The sequence below is a fragment of the Electrophorus electricus genome, chromosome 18, assembly GCF_041902795.1.
Source record: "Electrophorus electricus isolate QZ-2024a chromosome 18, ASM4190279v1, whole genome shotgun sequence".
Lineage (NCBI taxonomy): Eukaryota > Metazoa > Chordata > Actinopteri > Gymnotiformes > Gymnotidae > Electrophorus > Electrophorus electricus.
Window position 1 is genome coordinate 13,477,988 of NC_137514.1, and position 23,161 is coordinate 13,501,148.

General features: G+C 37.2%; 1 protein-coding gene across 13 annotated transcripts in view; it reads right to left on the minus strand.

Annotated features, from left to right (window-relative positions):
* The window catches only part of dmd (dystrophin), a 112,073-nt gene that overhangs the window by 72,498 nt on the left and 16,414 nt on the right, over window positions 1-23,161 (minus strand). For all 13 annotated transcript variants that reach the window (XR_004776988.2, XR_004776987.2, XR_014118290.1 and 10 more), the window contains exons 4-24: window positions 22,945-23,022; window positions 22,554-22,646; window positions 20,972-21,144; window positions 20,634-20,752; window positions 19,936-20,114; window positions 19,470-19,604; window positions 16,917-17,108; window positions 15,400-15,581; window positions 14,698-14,848; window positions 14,154-14,273; window positions 13,970-14,071; window positions 13,624-13,731; window positions 13,266-13,445; window positions 12,937-13,103; window positions 11,586-11,709; window positions 11,357-11,444; window positions 7,357-7,598; window positions 5,695-5,875; window positions 3,611-3,756; window positions 734-946; window positions 132-245 (exon numbers count right to left, since the gene is read on the minus strand). Coding sequence is in view for 10 of the 13 variants with exons in the window: in XM_035534640.2 (XP_035390533.2) it covers window positions 132-245; window positions 734-946; window positions 3,611-3,756; window positions 5,695-5,875; window positions 7,357-7,598; window positions 11,357-11,444; window positions 11,586-11,709; window positions 12,937-13,103; window positions 13,266-13,445; window positions 13,624-13,731; window positions 13,970-14,071; window positions 14,154-14,273; window positions 14,698-14,848; window positions 15,400-15,581; window positions 16,917-17,108; window positions 19,470-19,604; window positions 19,936-20,114; window positions 20,634-20,752; window positions 20,972-21,144; window positions 22,554-22,646; window positions 22,945-23,022 (3,087 nt within the window). In the remaining 3 variants the exon portion in view is untranslated. The remainder of the gene's footprint in view (window positions 1-131; window positions 246-733; window positions 947-3,610; window positions 3,757-5,694; window positions 5,876-7,356; window positions 7,599-11,356; window positions 11,445-11,585; window positions 11,710-12,936; window positions 13,104-13,265; window positions 13,446-13,623; window positions 13,732-13,969; window positions 14,072-14,153; window positions 14,274-14,697; window positions 14,849-15,399; window positions 15,582-16,916; window positions 17,109-19,469; window positions 19,605-19,935; window positions 20,115-20,633; window positions 20,753-20,971; window positions 21,145-22,553; window positions 22,647-22,944; window positions 23,023-23,161) is intronic.

Consider the following 23,161-nt stretch of genomic DNA (forward strand, 5'->3'; position numbering starts at 1 on the left):
TATCTGTACTCTGTTTTAAATATAATGTGTTTATATATGGCCAGACTAATATAGACCAGTATAATATAGACACTGATAACAATCTAAACCCAGTGCTCTCAGTTTTCTAAATATGTAAAGATGACTCTTACTGTGCACTGTTCCAGCTGCTTCTCTAGTGCCTCAGAGTCTCCTAAAGCTGGCCACTCCTCATTCAGGAAAACATCAACCTCAGCCATCCACTTCTTCAGGGTCTTTGTGTCATTCTAAAGTCAAAAATAATTTCCTTCTGTTAGACTACAGGTTTTCCAATGTTTTCTAAATATTCACATGCATACATACATAGATACATTCATGAATATATATGCTGAAATTCAATATTTCCTCAGAGAAATTTGGAAATGCGATTAACCTAGATGAATTAATAAGGTTACAATGAGCCTTCTAACAACCTGGGATACACACTCTGGCTGCATACTACAATACATCAACTCAAACACATTGATTCACATCATCATATGGGATAAATATTATGTCAATACTTCATGAAAGCAAACATCACATGTATGCTATGAAGTATTTATGTGAACAAAAAATTTCTTAATCCCTTCTTATAAAATAGTCTTTTTATTTGGTCTCAGAGTGTACACAAACTTGAACACTGTATGGGTAAATCTTGGATTATGTAGTTTGTGATCACATTGAAAAGTTTTGAGGGGAAAAAAAGAAGAAAAAATCAGCATGCTATTATTACCTCAAACTGCTGTAGCTTGGACATGCGATCTTGCAGTTTCTGTACATTTTCCTCCAGTTGTTCACGTAAACGTCTCCAGCATGTCATCATACTGTCCACCTCGATACGATACTTTTGGCAGATCTCAGGGGGCGCTGTCTTGAACACCTGTTCAGCCATCTTACTAAGATCATCCACTTCACTTTGATGCTCCTGCTGTGCTGACTGAATTTCCTGCAAAAAAAAAAATCCATTGTTAAATGAATGCACATAAGGCACTGGATGATTCACATTACTCATCACTCACTTTTAGAGAATCTAAGAGCTGAAGAACTGACATATACACTTATCAACTGCAAAGATCCCACCACTGTAACCTGATTATTTCTTGCCTAGATTGATTAAATGATTTAACATGCTAAATATGTTGATTCCATACATTTAGTCAGATGCTGAAGTAAAAAATGAGTCTAAAATAACCTGCTGTGCTGAATGGTTACATAATCTAATGGGGCCAGCAATGCAAGACTCAAAAAATAATAATTTCAAAATCAACTTTGCGAAACAGTAATTAATAACAGTGAATCTGTTTGATTAGTGTAAATCAACACTGAGACTTTGTTCAAGATTTGGTCAGATTTCTTTCTCAGATGTCCAGTCATTGTTGAATTTGCTGCAAACATTCTCTGAGGTCTGGAGGTAGGACAAATTGTTTAAACACAGCTATATCCATTGCTAATGCAGGACCATCTTTGGGTCAGTGTAGCTGCTTCAGTTTGCCTATGACTGAACTGTAGCACAAGGCAAATCCACATGCACTTTAATATGTCATTGCTGATGCTAAGAATAAGGCTTGCTAAGCACGTGTGTGTTCTTCCCATCTACCTCATGGAATTGTCATTGTACTTCTTTGTGTGTTCTGTGAAGTACTCTGTGTTCTTTTCTATGCATATTGTTCAGTTTCACCTTCTTTCAACCTTTTGGATTGTTGTGCCTTTTAATCATGGATTTGCCTACAATGACCCTGTCTGTCCTGTTGTTTTTTTTACCCTTCTACCAGTTAACGCCTTCTGGATGGACCCTATTAAAGTCACTACTCAGCACATGCATCCTGGAATCCATGCCTCCTGACTTTGCCAACTATGCATGCAATGAATATGTCTGGGGTGTAATGGAGGGAACCAGCACACAGCCTGACCTGTAAATGACTGCAATGTCAGCCTTCACAATGTAGCTCAGCTAATACCCTGTTGATTAGAAAGCTACAACAGCTCTAGGTCATGCAATTGCCCTGTCTGTCAGCATCTTCAACTCCTGCTTTTATTATCCCTTCAACCTTTACCTCACATTTCTCTCTTAGGTTAAAACTAATTCCACTCACTGAATATAAACTCTACGATAATTTATGCTGGGTTTATTTCCTTCAGCGTGACCTCTATATTAGGTATCTAGGGAGTACTCCTCCTCTTGAAAATGTGATAGTAGCTGTTATGTATTCCAGCATGACAGATATGATTTCTCTATTTCTGTCAGTCTGTGAAGACAGGAGGTAACCCAGAATGACAGGGTAGGCAAAGGGGATCCTCTCTCGCTTGACGTCTCCAGTGATGGCTTAAGGAGAAGTGTTGAAGGCCAGTGGGGAGTTTTTTTTTGGTTTTTTGTTTTGCTGAGGAACCAACTGGGAAACCATCCCTGTTGTCTAGGACATCCTGGTGCTCCCGAACCCTAATTCTAAGGCAAGTGAGCCATTTACACCTTGCACTGATGCTTCTCCACTCTCACTTTGTTTTTATCTGTTTCAGCACCATTCTACTGCCTGTTGTTCCAGTCTGCAAAGTCAGCCCAGCTCTGATGCTACAAGCTAAATTGTACTGGTTACTGTACATTGCACTTTTGCCTCTCGCGAGTCACGTGATGTGGCCCACCATGTGCAGTGGGAGGATCTTTGTTTATTTGTAACCACGCCTGCACCGGGTTAGTGTTTTGTCTTTGTGTATATAAACCCGTGTTGTGGTGTGCAGTGCTGTCGATCTTTGCCCCTGTATATGTTTGCCTTTGTGCATGCTTGTCTCTGTATATGTTTACCCTTGTTCACGCTAGTTATATGTATGTAGATGTTCACTGTTTATGTCATGTGTGAGTGCCACTGTTGTTTTTATTATATGTTAATAAATGTCTGTCCCCGTCAAAGGAGTCTGTGCGTCCTGCCCCTCGCCCTGAGGCACTCAGGCCATTACAGGAAGTAAGATGCACAAGAGTGCATACTGAGATGATGACCCCTTAGTGGTAAACGGAATAATAACCAAAAAGGCAACTAGACAACTAATTTTTACTCTCTTGGACTGATCTTGGACTCCATACATCCGGGTGATCAGGGTGGTCTGCTGGAACTCTGAGAAATACATACTGGAAGAGGTTCTAGACAAAGGTTCTAGACAAAGAAGGTTCTAGACAAAGAAATTGCAAACCACTGGTAGGTTGTCTAAAATTCACCAATCTTTTGTGCAACCAAAAGAAAATTGGTTTATCATCATTTGCCCGGAAATATGTCAAAAATGTTTCAAATCTTTTGCTTCTGTGTGAGGAGGGAAAAATAGGTAACTTTTCACATGAGAATCTCTATAAAATCTGAGATAATAAAGCATAGGTAGCATTAATTTGGGTTCTTGTAGAAATTAAATAAGCCACACATTGCTGACTAAACTATTTAATGGGATAATTAGGCTTAATGTTACAGTGCTTAAAGAGTGATAACATCTTAAGTATGAATATTATCCATGAATTTGACTTGATATGTGATGGATATGCATAACATGACATTGTGCTTCTCAGACTCCAAATAGCAAAAAAGCAAAAATAAGTCATGTCAGGAAATGGGGTGAGAACCAAAAAACATACCATGATGTCATTAAGCCTCTGCTCCATGATAGGATACTCAGTAACTGCAGTAGAGGGAATGGCTAACTTGGCCTCACACTGTTGTAGCCAGGCCATCAGGGTTGCCATGACGTTCTTGTAGTGGGCAGGTGGAAGACTTGACTGGACTAAAGAAAGAGAACAGAGCAGATTGAGATTTAACTGCTTCTACATTTTACATTTCTCCTAATAATGTCACATTTTTCAAACACGTGACTCTTAGGCAAGAAAATATTACTTCTATTATTATTATTATTATTATTATTATTATTATTATTATTAATAAAATATTATTACTACTATTACATTACTACTACTACTACTACTACTACTACTACTACTACTACTACTACTAATAATAATAATAATAATAATAATAACAACAACATCTATGTATATAGCACAGTTTATTGTAGTTTCAAAAATGATTAAAGTGCTTTCGGATGATAAAATAACGAAATAAAAATTGTGTGACGCCTTTCTAAAATATTAAAATAATCTAGAATAAAATAAGTAGATTTTAAACAAAAAACCACCAGAACACATATTTGTATAAATTGTGAAAAAAAAGTTGTATAAATTGTGTATAAAATCTACTATTTTGTTTATTTGGAACAGTAAAAAACAAACACAACGTAACTATTTCACACCTCTGAGTAAATGCACAGTTCAAAGAGTGAATTCCAAAACAGAAAAATGGTCTGGGATCCTCATGTCATTTCAGAAGATCCTTTGACTGTTTTTAAGACAAACCCTGAGTTACAGTTACTCACCAATGATTTTTCTTTTATTCAAATTATGCCATTCACTCTTACACTTATTCAACATTCTGTCCCTTAGAAATCTGTTCTATAATCCCCTCTAGAATAGATAGGCCTGCCTGTGTGGCTCTGAAGGCTGCACTTTTTGGTTATCAAATTACCAAAAAGTTATCTGGAAAAAATTAGAAACAATTAGGTTGTTGTCTTGGGTGATTTCGTGCCGACGGAAGGAATTCTATTGCTGAGTAAAGAGAATGATAACAGCAGCTGTAAGATGCGACCAAACCCAAAATGTTTAGAGCCATAACCAGATTTCTAGGCCACTTAGCCAGCATTTGCAATTTTATTATTAGTTTATTATTGCAGTTTCTTCATTGTTAATACCACTGAGGTCTCATATGTTTAAAAAAAACATTATTAAAAATTAGCAATTGCTGGGAGGACAGAGTTGCTAACTGTCACGGTACGGCCTCTCCCGCCAAATGTCTCCCTGTGTGTGTATGTTCGCCCCCCATGTGTCATGCCTGTTTGTCGTTATGTTTCTCATTTACGTGTATATAACCCCTATTGTTCTGTTGTCTGTTGTCATTATTTGATCCCATTAGCCTGCGTGCTATAAGCGCATGTTTCTGTTCAACATGACTCGTCTCCGCATCCTGCTTAGCCTCCTCGCGTTACAATAAAATGCATTTCCTGGCACATAGAAAACTCTTGGAATTGCATGGGCTGATGATCCATGCTTCTTTTCCCCTTTATTGTAGCACTGCAAAGGGGCAGAAAGCGCTCACTTCCCTAATGCCTAAGTACAAGTGCTCACTGCCTTAATGTCTAAGTACAAGTGAGTAAAGCACAAACTGTGGATACAGAAAATTAGATAAACATTTACATTTTCCAGATGCATCATCCAGAGCAACTTTGGTATTTATCAGTATAATAGTGTATGTTCTTTCTAGGAATTGAACCCATGACCTTGGGTGTTGCCAGTACCTTGTTCTATCTACATGGTGTACCAGGTGCACTACTGGACCATCAGCCTAGTTGTTCAAAAAAGCCGTTCTATATTTCTACTGCTCCTCAAATAACTAGCAAGGGAAATTGCGAGCTTTGGGTGCAAATCTAGAGTAACAACAAAGCTACTGTTGTGGTTGGCTCAAAAACCTACAGACAGTTTGCCAACAAATGTAGCGCCCCTGTCTGGAACTTCAAAAGTATCAAACATAAAATGTAATACATTTCATCTGAATTGGGTTTTATTCTCTGCAGTCCCTCCAGCACCCCTATAACAGAACATCAAACAGCCCTCACCTAGTACAAGCTGCTTCTCTCTAGCCTTTAGGTCTTCAAGGACCTTCAGGTAGTGCTCCTGGAAGGCCGATATATCAGCATCAAAGAGAAATGGTGTTTCCTCTTTCTCTCTCAAGTCCCGGAGTTGCTCATGGAGCTGCTCTACTTGGGGCTGAACTGCAGCAAGGCGAGCTATCTCATCCTAGAAACAGAGCATACATATGGATTTGTGAAGGTTTTTGTGATAAAAACACTGGTGCTACAGTTTTGGTAGCATTGCATAAATGCAACATTGCAACAATGCAAAATTCATATTTGCACAATTCCAGTCTTTTGGTGCCCACTAGTAAAATATGTATAACTTATTTCATTATAAACAGCAAATAGGAGATATGCCCAAAACTAGAGAGGGGTAAGCTTGACCTTTAGAATTAAATTAACTTATTCCAATTAACAGACTAGAAAATTCATGAATGAAAATTGATGATCATTCTTAGAGGTATCTTACAGCAATATGAAGGGTCTGTTTTCATTCTCATCTTCTGACATAAACATAATATATTACCATGGTACTGAATTAAAGGTCCTTCAGGCATTCACATTCTACATGAAATATTAAACAGCCAGTAATTAAAGAGAAATTGTACTAGATTTCAACCAAAGCCCTTTGCACCTAATATTAACAAAAATGAGAACAGATTTCTGCTCGTTTCTTTATAATGTCAGTCTGCTCACAGTTCTGGACTGACTTTCAGATACCCATACTGTGCATTCCTATTCATTTTAAGAATTGATATGTACTTCTAGTTACAAATGTAACACATCATAGTGTAGGCACACAAGGCCTTATAAAATCAAGTTAAATAATATTGTATATACTCTGGTATATCTTCTGTGTCACAAATTTGGGCATATGTTATAATGCCTTAAACCAGAAAGTTCTGTCAAGAATTCTTCTTCAATATAAAAGATTTATAACACCATTTTGACTGTCCTTTACAGGCTTTAAGTGAAGTTCATTTATGCGTGAACAGGTTATTGAACTCAGTATGCTAAGTCCATATAAGTGAGACTGTTTCATTTGAAAGTAAGAACACAGATCTGACTAGAGATTAACAACGAACAATGTATTACTTAAAATACATATATGCTTTTTTAATTGTTGAGAAACATCATTTTCATCTTATCTTACTTCACTTAAAGCATGCAAGGAGCTCTTATAGGGCTCTGTTAGATGTTTGTCACTCCTCCATTTCCATTTAGCCCTCTCTCCCTCCGGCTTCCATCACCTCCTGCTAATCACCCAAACTAACACACTGACATTGTAGAGCAGTGAAACATCAGCTGCAGGCGTCAGATAAAGCACTAATCTCAAAGAACTTTCATCTGAAACGAATTATTTTTCTATTATTTACTGTTGAAATCAGTTTTATGTAATTTAACTGATCATGTAGAAAGTCATTCTTGGATACATTTGCCCTTAAGCTTAGATCATTTGAACATAGTGTTTATTCTGGATGCAAGAGCACTTTAGCACATGCAGTGGGTAGAGGGCATTACCTGGAAAGACACAGGAATAGACAGACTTTGTCCTGCATATGGACAAAGAACAAACAAACATTGAAAGACACACATAAAAAGAGGAACAAGACCCCATGCGCACAGGCAGGCATTGGTGGTTACCCTGCAACGCTCCAGCTGGATCCTCAGTGGTTCTGCCTCGCATGCCGGGGGTTGTTGCACTTTCAACCAGTTTTCTGAATTGGCTACAACCTGTTCCAATTCCTGGAACAGATTGTAGAAAGCCAGTACTTTGGTCTGGTAGGCCAGCCATGCCAGCCTCTCGGCCAGTAGGGTGCAGAAATCCACCCACCGGGCATGTAATTGCTGGGCAGCTTGCTGAATGTCATCGGAATTCTGCCCATCTGTGAAAAAATTCCATTATTAAATTTGGTATCAATGGTAGACACAAATGCTGTCAGAACATTAATCTGGAGTTTTGCAGTAAATGTGCCAGCAATAACTGACATGGTAGTGTTAACATGAAATGTATAAAACTTCCTACAAGCCTTAAAACTGCAGGGTTCATCTTTACTTCTGACTGACGGAGTATAAAACAGAAATAACTGTCTGACTACTTCTAAAGTCCACCCTCATCAAAGTCTCATCAAATAGTATATGGTCAAAGTTATGGCTAATAGTCATTCAGAGACAAGCTTCAACTTCTCTGCAGTTAAAGGTTTCGTGAAGTTATGTGTGACGATTCAGTTATGTATTTAACGTGGTTCTGGAAACTGCAGACAATTGCAAAGGGCATATTGCAAAGGGCTTTTATTAGTGTTGTCAGCTCTATACTGGTGAATTCACTGATAGATATAAGTAAGACTGGTTCCATTGGAACATGGGTGTAATGTTGCTTTGAAAAGTGCTGGAGACAAATATACAGACCAGGTTTCAATTCAGTTGCACCTCAAACTGAAGTTTTATTCCCTTTAAGAAATGAAGTCCTTGCACATATGTGCTTACTGAAAAGAAATCAGCACTGAGACTGAAAGGAAGAAGTTCATGAAAGGTTTTGTGGCCATGTTTGCCAAGCCTGTTGGCATTGAACAATACCAGAAGTAAACTACCAGCACTATGGTTTAAAATATACTTGTAATACAATTAATTTAGATTTATTCTTACTAAAAACATATTTTTGTTTTGTTTCACAAAATGTCAGTTGTCCTGCGTTTATTATCACAGCTTTGCGTTATAGGATAAAATATAAGCAAAGATGTTTTTGATTCTGTCATAAGGAACATAATATATTTTGTTTTACTGAATAAAGCAACTATATTATTACATGAATAAATGAAATTATTAAAGTAATAATATTTATTCATTATATTTTTTTCAATAATTCAATTATTACTGAATAAAGTAAAGACAGCTTGTACAGGTCTAATACTACACTAATATTTTCAAAGTACACTTTCAAAAACTTGTGGGGACAAAATCAATCATTTCACAAAGTGTTGGGGACATGTTCCCATTTTTCCAAGTGTAATTTACACCTGTGCTTTGGAGTCTTTTTTTTGTTGTTATTGCTGTTGTTTTGTAAAGCAATCTTGAGTATGAGAAAAGCACTATAAAAATTATTATTATTATGTAAGATGGACACACAGTTTCATGCATAATCCAGAATTCACTCAGCCTGACTGTCAGCATAGCTGGTATGTACTACTGCAAAATCATTAGGATCTGGACAGTTGAGACTGAAAATTGGAGCAGACACCTGCCAAGACCTCAGAATTCAGATGCCGACCATGCTGAAGCACACAAAACTCCCACAGAATGGCCAAGCTGCCATAGCACAGAAATCAATAAAAAGAAACCCCATTAATCACTGCCAAGGAGAAATCCATGACAGACAGATGAGGCCAATAAAATCACATCAGCCACCCAACGGGCAAATTCCAGCATTGATGGTGGTTCCACCAGGACATGAACTCACAGACCAGAAGATTATCAGATATCTCAAGATTCTATCTAAATGTGCCTAGAAAACACACAGAGGCCACAAAGATGAAGAAGCAATTGTTTTGTCAATGCGCAAGGGGTGTAGATGACGTTTCACAAAAACAAGTCTTCGGGTATTGTGGGATGACCAAGAATGAAGAACCCTAAAGGATATAATACATGTAGTTTTAATTCAATTGTCAACCTTTTACAAAGGTCCTTGGATGTGAGATTTAAACATGGGACAGCACCTTAGAGTGCATAATATTAGCAAGTGTTTCTCCTAATTATGGGCAAAAACTCAAAACACGTCTAAAAATATCATATTATATCAAAAATATCAAGCTATTTCTCTGTAATATCTGCATCTCTGCAATGCTCATGTTTAGTTGCGGTTATTTGTTGTCACAGCTGTCTAATTTCCCTTTGTTGATTAAGAAAGCGCTATCCTATCCTAAAAAGGCGTTTGTCTTTATAAAAAATTTTAAAAGCTTGATTTCTTTCTACACATTTTCATCCTTGTTTTTCTGTGCTATTGACAGCACTGGTCAAAACTTTGGAGTCACCTCTTCTGATAATTACTTTATCAGAATTTGTTGTCACTGTAAATCAGCAAAATCCAGCTGCTATTGGATTCAATATCCAACATTTATTTCTTACCAAAACATGTTCATTTGAGTTTCTCAAAATTCTAATATTGACAAACTTTATCTGCTAAAGTCAAACAAAGATATCTCTAAAATGTTAGTGATAAATCCCCAAATATTTCCTAGGATAAAACTTTTTTTTTTGTTGCAAAAATACCTTAATGATGTCTTAATGAAGATACATAACTATGCCAAAGTGTTCCAAACTGTAGATTTTAGGTTTTCAAGCATCATATATTGTGGACAACTTTTGAAGATCAATTGCTATTCAACATTTAAAAAGACTCATTGTAAAATTTTGAAGCAGATAAATCTCAAATCAAGATTTCATACTCTACTTAAAATTTGCAGTTAAGTCTGGAGATTGATTTGGCATCTGGTAATAAAAAAAGCTGAATTACAAGTGAAAAACTGGCTTATCAAGGGAACGTGTCAGAGCATTACATATTTCAGTCTACATAGGGCATGTGAATGACAGGAAGTGAAATGCTAGCAGTGTAGCTTTAGACACAATTAAAAGGACTGTATAATGTAGTTTGTGAGAAAGGTTCAGTAAATTCATGACATGAACCTCCAACAGGCAAATGATAGAAATGGAAATAGAAATGACGACATGAAAGTTGGAAGGGAGCGGGAAGTGTACAGTAGAAAGTTACTAAAAATCTCCAATGAAAATACTGACAGTGAGTTAATTGGCCAGGATTTAAAATAAATAATAATAATTATTATTATTATTAGGTTTTATGCACTTCTCCATAACAATTCAGTAGCATAACAACTGAAATGTTAATGAATTCAGTAACAGAATAATGTTTAAAAATGGTTTAGGTGGATTAGATACAGTTGAATAAAACTATGCAGTATAGAGAAATTTTGTTATTGGCCTATATGAACATGCCAACAGTGGATGCATTGGCCAGAACACGGCCAGGTAAGGAAGTAGTTTGTTGTGTTGAATTAAATCTCTAATTTACATTTACATTTATGTCATTTAGCTGACGCTTTTATCCAAAGCAACTTACAATTATGACTGAGTACAATTTGAGCAACTGAGGGTTAAGGGTCTTGCTCAGGGACCCAACAGTGGCATCTTGGCATCCTATTAAGGGAAAGCTCAAGCATTATATTAACGTTATATTATGTATTCAAACAGCTCCAAAGAAAGAAGAATAAAATGAAAGCAACTGATTTGACCATTGAAACAAATATCTGATCAGTTTTCTATGCAAGTTTTGAGGAACACAAAGGAAACAAAATATGGATATGTCATTTGCAAGGTGAATTATCCAAATCGTGAATAAGAAAAAAAATCAATATCAATAAATTACCATTAATTTCCATGATCAATAAATTAACATTAATTGGTAATTTATTGATAATTTTAAAAAGCAAAATGGCAGTTTCCAGTCACTACTTATAGATTTTCCACAAAGTTGCACTGGCATAACTAAACACTTTACATGACAAGCATCAAAAATCTCTAAAGATTAAAATTCAAAATAGAAAATGAAAAGAATTAATAAAAGAACCGTTACCGCTTGTGAGCTGATCTACAAGTGCCTGTGCTGAGCGTGTTGCTTCCTGCAGCTTCCTGAGCTTGTCGGGCTTCTCTCTATCAATTGCCTACAAAATGGATGAAAGAGTGTAACATGGTTCAGTGCTATACAATTTCATGTTTTTGTTTCAGTTAAAATGAATATTACAATATTTTCATTCCCTGTCTGTAATTATTATATCTGTAACTATTATGCTCAATGGTCTTACCAGAACTTTCTCATACAGGTCTGCCACACTGCCTTCTTTGCGTGAAATGGAGAATTCAGGACTTTGCAAGATGGCCTCTGAACGTGTCATGAAACTATGAATCTCAGTGAAATCCACATCAAACCTGTTAGAAATAAATGAGGGACTGAGCAGCTGGAACCCTTTTTACTTTACATTTAACCTGTGGGTTGTTACCTCTGCTGGAGTCATTTCTCAGGTAAAAAGGTAAATATTCTTCACATGCCTCTAAACATTCTTCAAATGGCACAAATAACTATATTAATTAAAATCAGTGAAACCAGCCAGGACCTTACATGCCAAAAACATCATAATGGTCTATGCACTGTAACCACTTGCACAGTGACCACTTAAATAATTCATAAACCCTTCAAATACAGGTGCGGGAAAAAAGTTAATGAATAATTTTAAATAATCCAGATTTATGAACTTTTCCTTAAAATGTGGCCTGATCATCACAATAACCTAAATTGCCAAACACGCAAACACCTCTTCATTCAGACATTCACAGTTCAGGCTGGGAAAAATATGTGAACCTGTGTGCTTACTAACTGGTGGAACCCCCTTCAACTGTAGTAACCTCCATCAAATGTTTCCTGTGGTTTAAATGCATTGCTATTCCTGGGACTGCTTGTGTGAACAGCTCTGATTCACTAAATGTTTAAGATGCAGTAATACTATGGGACTGTGTCTTGTACATTAATTGTAAGTATAAGAAAGGGATTTTTAATCATTTTTAATCATGTTCTCAGTCTAGTGCCCAATTCAAAATGTAAATTGCTCTGAGCATAGTGTGAGAAGACTAGATAGATGACTTTATGAGTACCCTACTTCCTAAATTGAACTGAGTTTGAAAAGTGATGTCTTTGCTTAATATGTTCACGTTTAAGGCAATTCTGGCAAACATTCATTAATTCATCTTCTAAACCGCTTAATTCAAGTCATGGAGCTGGAGCCCAACCTGAAAGCACAGGGTGTGAGTCAGGAACCAGCCTTAGACAGGGAGCCAATCCATTGCAGCTGGTCAACATGATCCTTCTAAAAATATCACAGCTAAAAATAGGAATCTGTTTCTGTTTTTATTTGCTGACACAACAGGAAGGAAATATGCTGACTGGTATACCTTTAGGCATCTTAAGCAGCAGTCTGGGAATATACAAGGGGAACATTTTTATTTTTAACTTTAGTTTTAAAAATCTAATTAAGTCTGCATAAGTGTTTCAGGCCCACTTTTATAACACAAAGACAAAAAATTCTGTCCTTGATTTTGATATATACAGTAAATATATCTTCATGCAATCTTGCAGAGCAAAAAGGTGAAAGAGCAGCTAACCTTTTCCGAAGCTCAGAGTCAACAACAATCTGCCGCTTCTTCTGAGGTGGAGGAGTGGTCAGCCCTTCCTTAGTGTGCTTTACCATCTTCTTCTGATGTGTGGTGACTTTGGTTTCCACAGTCGTATGTACAACTTCTGACTGTGATGTAGTAACGGTGGAGGAAAACTAAATGGAACAAAAAGGTAAGTGTTTCTCTGTGTGTACAAATGTGGAATAACACAATGAAGCCAGACCTGAAATGAGAGTTAACCATAGGGCAGAGACAGGGAGAGAGGTTGAGAAAGTGTGTTTAGAGTTTCCATTTCAAAATATGGAACAGCACTTCACCTTGGTGTTGGTGAGCTGGAGTGACTGCATCAGTTTGTCCCACCGCTGAGCGAACTTCTCCAACCTTGCTTCCAGTCTCCCGGCTGCTTCTTTGTTCTTAACATTCGACAACAGCTCTTGAACAAGAGAGCAGAGCTTGTCCATGGTCTGCCTTTTTAACTCAAGCTCTGCTTTCAGAATCTGTAAAACACAATGAATATTTGGCACTGGAACCATTCTCACTTCTACTGTTTATTTGTACATACTAAAAATATATGGAACAATAGTCAGATCATATGTATCAGATGATCTGATCAGACATAACCAAATTATATATATGCAATAATGACATTGAGTTTTTCTGTGTATGAGCACTTACAGCAAGCTTTCTGAGGTTGGCAGCCACTTCATTCTGATCAGTGGTACCACTGCTTTGGATGGAAAGAACCAATTGCTCTTTCTGTGTTAGCCAGGAATCAAACAGGTGCTGAAAAATGACAACCAGTTATATGGGAACCTCAGTTAGAATATAAAGACTGCAATCATTTTTGAGGGTGAAGAGATTTTATATTTAGGAAAGATTACATTATTTCATACTCTGAGGGAGTTGATGACATGCTCTCTGCAACATGGGAGCTGATCTCATTTACAAAAACCACCAACAAAACAATAAAATAAATGGACTACATTACGTTACTTGTGAATGCTTCACTTCTTCTCTGTACCTGTTCCTCAATGAAATGTTGCCAAATCATTATGATTTGCTGAAGGAGGATCCAGCGCTCCTCTGTCCACTTGCAGATGGCTGCCCACCGCTCCCCAAGGTTCTATGTCATGAACACACATAAAATAAGAGGGGGTTACACACAATTTGTGAACAGCATGGAATTAAGAAATATGGATACTTGCCTGTAGTTTTTCCTCCAGTGCCGCAGTGGCACTGTCCCCACTATTCTCATCCACTACCACCACCATGTGGGTCAGGGAGTTCACGTGTACTTGTTCCATCTCAAGATCCTCTTGCAACAGCTTTAAAGGCAGCAGATGATTACGGGTTTCAAGATTTGTTAAATATTTCTATTGAAATAAGGATGCAAGCTGGTAAGTCTTTGTGACAATGTGTTGCCACAGATGATCGTGATTTAATATGTCATATTTTGTGGCCACTAATTGCTATGTTTTGGTTATAACTCCACTATACTATGCTATACTATACTTTACTATACTGCCAGAGAACACGAAACATATGTTTTTAAAAACAGTCCCTTCTAATCCAGTCATTTCAACAATTTAGCACCATTAGAACCACAGCACCAAGGTGCTATCAAGAAGTGTACATGCAAGCATGATAGTACATTGTCTAGTATAAGCCCAAGTAGTGATTCAGACCTACTACCAATATAATCTGAGTTATAGTGTTAAAATATGAACACTGCCAACAACAACAACATACTTTATGCTCTTCAATTAGATGTTTCACATCCTCGAGTTCAGGGCCTAAGGGTTGGGCACCCATCCGTTTGATTCGAGCTTCAGTAACATCCAGCCAGGTGCTGAGTTGTGTCAGCTGCTGATTCTGCAGGTCCATTAAAACTTCATGAAGCCTAAAGTAAAGTTAGCAAAGGGAAAGTTTAGTTGATGATTTCATATAGTTTCCAATCATAGAGATGATACTACTTAAAATATGAGAAATTCATTTCATTTTCTTTAGCTTGTGTGAGTTAGTGGCATAGGATGGCATTTCCGCAGTACTACATTTTTTACAAACTTGGGAAGGTCTAAGATATACTCAACAATATGGTATAGTACATTTATCAGACTTTCTTTCCACATTATTATTCATGTTTATTCTCCAAACTTTCAGAAATTGTGCTTTTATCACACATTAAGTACTTATCCCAAATTCCTTTAGTAACAGTTCGTAAGTATTTCGTACGGATACAAAATTCTAAAATTTTATATGAGGTTCATTAGCTACTGCTTAGCTTTTAGGTGGCATACCTATTTCAATGGATAGTTTGATATGAGATGTATTTCCCCTCACATCTGAGTAAACACTGCTATGCAACATTGAAAGCCAAAAGCAAACAACAAAAGAATAAATAACCAACCAACCTCAAATATAATGTTAGACTGACTTTGGAACTCCGGTTACCTGCTTTGTCGTTCCATACTGGCCACTCGTAGATGTTCCCACCGAGCATTTAGCAGATTCATCTGCTCCTGAATTTCACTCTCCTCTTCCTCAGACAGCTGGCCTTCAGACAGCAGGATACTGCCTGCCTTTAGCACTCTACCCACACTGCCCTGATGAGAGGTCAACTCAACCATGTAACCCTAGAGTTAAGGGTTGTCACATACACACAAACACACATTCAAAATACACATTACACGCATATACTGGTGAAAAGTAAGCATTAACCCAAAGGTTTATAAAAGACACTTGTATTTGTAAACATGAATATCACTTTAAGCACAGATGTTTTGTGTTTTTAATATACAAATATCTAACATTACCAGAACTGCCTTATTCACTTAAAACATGACATCATTTGTTCAAGGATAAATGTCAGCATTTGTTTAAGGATAAAGATGATATAATCATACTTGGATTCTTCTCCTAACATCACAACTTAGGACTCTGCTATCATCTCCTACAAGTTATCACCTCCTCAAGTACTTGCCGATTCACATTTTAAAATAATAAAAGAAATATAATTTCTTAGACTTTCCTTATACTTGGGTTTCTTAGACATTTTCCCTATACCTTTCGCATTTAACAGTTTTAATATTTGTACCAGATACATATTTTCGCTGTTCATTATTATATTGCTACAATTTATTTTGACCATACTTAGGTGTATTTTTGTCATGTTTACTTGCCACCTGTCGGTCAGGCGCCACCCAGAGGGTTTTGTCATATACACATGTACAATACAATTAAATTCTTCACTTCACATATCTTTGGAAGCTGGGGTCAGAGCACAGGGTCAGCCTTTGGATAGCACCCTTGGAGCCAAGAGGGTTAAGGGCTTTGCTCAAAGAGCCCAACAGTGACTGCATGGCACAACCTTCTGATTGATAGCTCAAAGTCCTACCCTCTAGGCTACCACTGCCTCAGATTTTACTTTTCCATTATGTGTCTGGACACCGACGTCTGTGAAGCTCCACTAAGCTAGTGTTCACTGTAAAATGTACTATATAAATAACTAAACTGAATTGAACCTTTGAGATATTATATACAAGGTATACAGATTGATGATTTGTGCTAAAAACAGCAGGCCAGAATCACACCAATATTCTCTCTGCACCTATTGGGCAAGATAGTACGTGAAAAATATTACATTTCACCTACATACATTGACTAGACACTTGCTGCCAAAAACATGCTGGCTTATGTTATGCACTCTGTCCAACAGAGGTCAGTAAAATGCCCACTAACAAAGTGCCTTGAAACTAACACCCGCAAGACCTTGTCACCATGACAGAATCAGAACAGACAATCTAGTTCTCTTATGTAACAAGTACATGCAATAAAACATGCATGTTAAAAAATATCTGCACATTATATTCTAAGGAATATTGGTCTGTGATGAAGGTCAAGTATTTCAACCTTAATCCTCAATATCATTATATTACACCTGGACCACGCTTATACATGTTACAAATTACCTCATGAGCGTGAAACTGCTCCTTCACTTCTTCCACAATAGAGGAGATGGGCAGCTGAGCCTGCAGGCCATCCTCAGCAGACAGAAGCCAGGTCAACACCTCTTCCAGAGCTCTTTGGTAACTCTCCAGCTGGTTGGAGCCATGGGGGAGAGGACTCAGGGAGGGCCACATATCTTCTGGCCTTTCTGGAGCCTGTAGGAAGAACAGAGAGTTGGGTTACCAATGAAGGATTATGTTAATTATCTCAGAGTTTCTTTATGGGCTACTTTAATATTCACTAATAGTCATTAACTAAGAAAATTTGATGCTTTCTATAAAGAACACTTCAGAGGTCTTTTTTGTTGCTGTTGTCTTTGCGAAATTTCTGCATGACTTTGGGTGAGCATGTAATTGAAGAGATACGATCAGGGTGGAATGAAGAGGCTGGGAAGGGTCGAGGGACTGATTTAATTGATGAAATATAAACACTTAGCTAGGCTGTTGACATAGGGTCTGGCGCAACAGATGAAAGTAATGCTCCAAGACCAACTGTAAACAGTCTTTCCAACACTAAACTGGACAGGTTCCTTAAAATTAAATGAACATTCTCAGAGAAATGAAAATATTTAAATGTAAAATTTGTGAAAGAGTTTTACATACTTACATATCCAGGGCCACTCACATTTATACATTTATCAGTGTGTGTGTGTGTGTGTGTGTGTGTGTGTGTGTGTGTGTGTGTATATATATATATATATATATATATATAATTAGTATACAAACCCAAAACCTTGGTGTTATTAGCACCATGTACTTTCATCTCTACTAGGTGAGCTACAGGACTGAAATACTTGAATAAACTTCAATAAATACTTGAAAAAATTGGAAAATGTAAATGTAAAGTTTTACATAATTGCATAATGGTGTTACTAGAACCATGCACTTTCATCTCTACTAGTTGAGCTACAGGACTGAGATACATGAGTGGTAGCACAAAATTAGTTTTATATTTTTAAGTTAAAAAAGTTTTTAAAAGTCCATTGATAAAACAAGGGAAGTAGGAAGGAAAGAGACTACAAGCAGGATGTGAAAGAGGGCTTGTTAAGCAGAGATGTTCTGTGAAGATAAGTAGCTGTGTGAAGCTCCAGTGCCCAAGCTCCTAAGAGTAAAGGGTTCACATACAGTTTGGAAGCAAAATGTTTTAGGCTGGGGAGGTTGGAACAGATAAGAAGCTCTTACATCAACCCAGAAATAATTCCTAAAGCTTACACTGATGAGAGAAATTCCAACATTTTTAGGCTGCACTATGACAAATTGCTCACCTATAATTATACACCCATAAAAAGAGTTACATAACTATAATGCATATTTTTTAGAAACATTTCTCACACAACTTACAAATAAGTAGTCTCATTATCAGGCTTTGCCAAAAAAAGTGTAGAGAATGACAGAATTCATACGAAACACTGGGCATGGCTTTGCCTTTCCTGACACTGGAAAATGGAACAGGAATTTCTGGCAAATCATAGTATGTGTCAGGCAAAAAGTTACACAAAAATGAACATAGGGATGATGCTCTAATAAAAAGTATTTAATGTAGTTAATTGCATTTAAAGCAATTCCAGGACTCATGCTCTCATGAATGATGTTACATAGGCAGAGATTTCTGAACCATAACCCTAACCCTAAAGCTAATCCTGCCCCCTAACTCTAACCCTAGATTCCAGATGTTGAGCTGCCCCCCTACACACACCCCTCCCCTCCATAAACAAACAATTTATATATTTATTAATGCTGTGTTCTGAATTCGTTATACAGAAATTCTTAAATATTTGGTTACTGACTTTTTCTGATGTTCTGATGTCTGATGTTCTGATGTCTGATGTTCTGATTTTCAGTTTATAAAGACCTTGAGTTCTAACAAGGAATGAATTCAAATAAAAAAATTAAAATACTTAACAGACCACTGATAGAAGGATTGGCCATTGAAGAGAAACAGCTGTTTGACTATGTAATGACCAGTTGGAGCATCTGATTTGTAAACTGGAGCTCATGTGAGATGGGTTGGGCCATACAGGGGAAATGTCAGTAACTCTGCAGCAGCTGCCATTACGATCTCATTCTCAGACAGCAGTGACTGGCCAAGAGTAATGCTGGCATGATGGGAGTTTGCATAGATAGAAATCCAGTCATGGTGCAGCCACTCAGCTTGACATTACACATCCTGACTGTAGCCAGGAATAAAAAACCAAGGTCAATGAGTATACTGCTACAAGCTGTGCACTGCCAGTGCTACCGTTGCCATGAACACTAGCATCACCTCGAATTCATAGGTCTGTGTGATTGGACAGCAAGTTTCCTGCCCTCTCCCTTCATTGTTTGAACCATAGCAATTCTTTTAGTCATGGGTTGTATTGAAGTGTTATGTTAAATTATTAATGCTTCTCTGATTACATTGCAATAGGGCTGTTTAGTATTCACTGTTTAGTATTTTTACCAGGTACAAAAAACAATTTGCATGCACAATAAAACTTGTGTTGAGGCAGACATGCATGGGACCTTGAAGAGACAAACCTGTGTGATAGGGAGCTTTCTTTTCTGTTCAGGAGAGCTGACATATGCAGCCTGAGTGAATGCGTAGCTTTTGTAGCGCGGCTTACTGGAGGGAGAAGGGCTGCGGACCTCAGTCTGAGACACACTGACAGTGATCTGAGAACAAGATAGAGAAAATCAAAGGGAGGTCTAAAACAAAAGCCATGTAATTGGAGAAGAGAGGAATGAGAAACCATTGAATACAGAGGCAAGAATAAGCAACACACACAGCAGTGGGGAGAAGCATTGTTTTATGGCGGGGTGAGAAAGATTAAATCAGAAAGAGAAAGTCACCAGGTTGCTTCCTTAGGTGACCGTGTCAGCTGTTAGACTGTACTCACAGACCTAAGGATGACAGCTTTTCTAATTTTATTCTTGCTGACTCAAAACCTCTGGAGAAGAAAACCCATGATCAGCATGGAAACCAACGTTAAGCAGGGAAGCAAACCTGGTGGGAGAAACGCTGCTGTGTTCGAAGGTGGACGGTTTCGTCCTTAGCAGCCAAAGCGCGAGGGAGAGTCTCAACCTCCTGGATGGCCTCCATGCTCACACCATGGGGCAGGACTTGAAACAGGGAGGTGATGTACATAATGATGGACTTCTTATCTGGATGAGCAGTCGCCACATCTGCAGAATGAGAAAAGAGCTTGACATGAAGAGCAACTGAAGGCAGCAGAAGTCGTCAAGATACACTGATCTAGCTGCATAAGCTGGTATCTAAAAGGAAGTCTTTATTGGCTGTTGCAGGAGAACAGGGCCCCAAAGCCTTCTCCAAGATTCACTCCAAAATGCCTCAGTGAGCACAGAATCTCATTATTTTGCAATAATCATCCCAGTCTCTTGACCCAAATCACAATGAACACCCGGTAGGAAACTGGAAGCAAAGACCGAGGATGCTGAGGAATGTGGAAATATTAAGTATGGTGTCAGTTTACTTCTTATGAGTATTCATTAACAAATTATAAAAATGTAATTAAATGGGGTTTTTTATGTTGGTTTGTATGTTTGCATGATAGCACAATAAAACTATTTTTTATTATATCAGTTGAGTGTTCCAAAGGTTTTAGAGGATTCTGTAGATCACCGTTAGTATAGAAAACCAACTAGAATTATATATTAGAATGTTTATTTGAGACTAGATCATACCCTCGGGGTCGAGCAGTCGTTCAATGCCCAAATGTCTTTCAGCAACAGAGAATGCATGCTCCAACCTGTCAGTAGGCTTATCCAGCTTTTCCACCACAGCCCAATCAAATAGCTCTGGCCTTAATAAATATATAGAAATACATTTAGATAATATAAAAATAATAACACTAATAAAACATATATATTTTGTTGGGTCTTTTTTATGAAACTCTAAGATGATGCATTATACAATTCATAATAATATACGTAAGTGAAAAAAGTCACTATTACAATATTTCACTAATACACAAGTCATTTCAGTGACTATATACTCCAAAATCACCAACAAAGCCACTAACCTGTGGCTATGCACAAGAGCATTGAAAGCCAGGCCATCTTCCCAGCTACTAGAGAAGTTCACAACATTGACCTGTGGGTAGTTCTTCGTGGATTGCCTAACCCAGCTCAACAGAATCTTTTCACTGTTGGTTTGCTTTAGGTCTGCCATCACATCCTTCATCACATCCTTCACCTATATGTGGAGAAAAAACATGTGAAATAATAATAATAGAAATAATAATAGAAATATGATCAATAATATTCCTGATTCCTGATTTAAGTAATCAAATAAATCATTTTCAGAATGTGCTCAAGAAAGTAAGGTGATATCACATTATACTATTAACTACAAGTTATACTTAGATAAATGCACATTTAAAAGCAGACAAAGTATTATTTTCATTTTGCAAAATGAAATGCTTTCTCATTAACATTTGTTCATCTGCACACAAACTGCAACAAAATTGCAAAATAAAATATCACTGTAGAACCTTGGACACATTCATTGTATTTGAAAGGCAGTAAATTACTGTTCACACAGTACTAATTCCTGAGAATTTGCAGTTTTATTAGATTTCTGGAATTTTTGAGATTCCAAGAGACACAGAAGAAGCCTCAGCTGTCACAGATAAAGCATATGCCTACTTTGCATATGCTTACAATTGAGAAGGCAATAATATTGTAATTTTGCTGTCAACAAGGAACATAAATAAGTGCAAAGCCATATTCAGCTCACAGTCCTCTGCTACAAGTCCAGTAAAATGAGATATGCAGATTCAAGTGTGAACTTCCACTCACTAGCAGTTTTACATGCAGTCTCAACAGGACTTGTAAAAACCTCAGCGGTGGTCTGTCTCATTCAGTGGATTAAACAGATAAAATAAAGGTTTGTAAGCATGGAAAAGGTCAACAGCCATGGAGCTAGTGGTGCCTGCAGGTAGTAAAGACTAAATAAGACTTATTATTATTATTATTATTATTATCTAAAATTATATAGCACCTTTCTCAATACCCAAGGATCCATTTGATACACTGCACATGGTGCTTTTACATCAAGTCAATACACCAGTGAGAAGTTGTTTTATTAAGGGTGGACATTCTGCATTTTGAATAATGTAATTGCAATTGCTTTAAACTCATGAAGCTTTCTCCTGAATTGTTAAAGAAGAGCAAAAATGCAAAAATGAAGTGGGGAAAAAAGGACGGATTTTTTATGTTGCTAATAAAAGGATCTTCATCATTGTTTTCTCCTCCAAAGCTTTTACCAGCACACACCTAAAAATTGCTATGATTCATAGTGAACAGAAGTACAGAAACAGATGTCCATTAAGAGTTCTGGAGCCTTAAGTGGTCATCTATTACTTGTGTTTCATGGGGTTATAAATATGTGATGATACACCAAAGTCCCTTACTCATGTTCCTATACTGTGAAGATAAAATTACAAATGGAAATGGTTTTTTTAATGCCTACACCTAATGCACATGCCAATTACTTGTGACACAATACGTATCCTATGAATAAGAGATTCATGAGAAAATATATAAGGCTGGAATTCCCCTTTGTGGTACATCAGAGATAATGGATGCAACATGCTACCTTACCTGCCAGTGGAGAATAATGCTCCAGATGAGTCCCAAAGTCAATTTATGATTCCCATCAACAATGTCAGCTCCTCCGATATTCACCAGCTCAACCTGCAAGTAGGGCAGAGAACTTTAAACAACACTTTTTCAAAGATCAAAGAGAAAGCCAAAATACCAATTCATCCTTTCTCCAATTAGGTTTACTATATAAGCAAAGTAACAATGGTAGTCTATGGGGTATTCTACAATGTTAACTGGAAAGCCAGTAGGTAGGGAAGTTTAAAGCAGTAGCATTCTTATAAATTTGTGGTCTTGCTGTTATTTGGCTAAAACATAATTTTATAGTTTCATGGAATTTCATCATGAATTTGTCTGGGAATGCCCATGAAACAACCATGTCATGACTCACATTGTTCTTCTGAAGGACATGGAGTGCTCTGTTGACATTATTGAGTGAGTGCACTCTGGTGAACCCACGCTCTTTCACCTGGAGGTACAGAGCATATATACATATATAACATACATTTCATATATGTGCTCTAAAAAGCATATAGTACCAATTCCTTTTTGCAGATTTAAGCTTGGCGCAAGAGCTAGAATTTTTATACAGCTTATACACTGTGAGA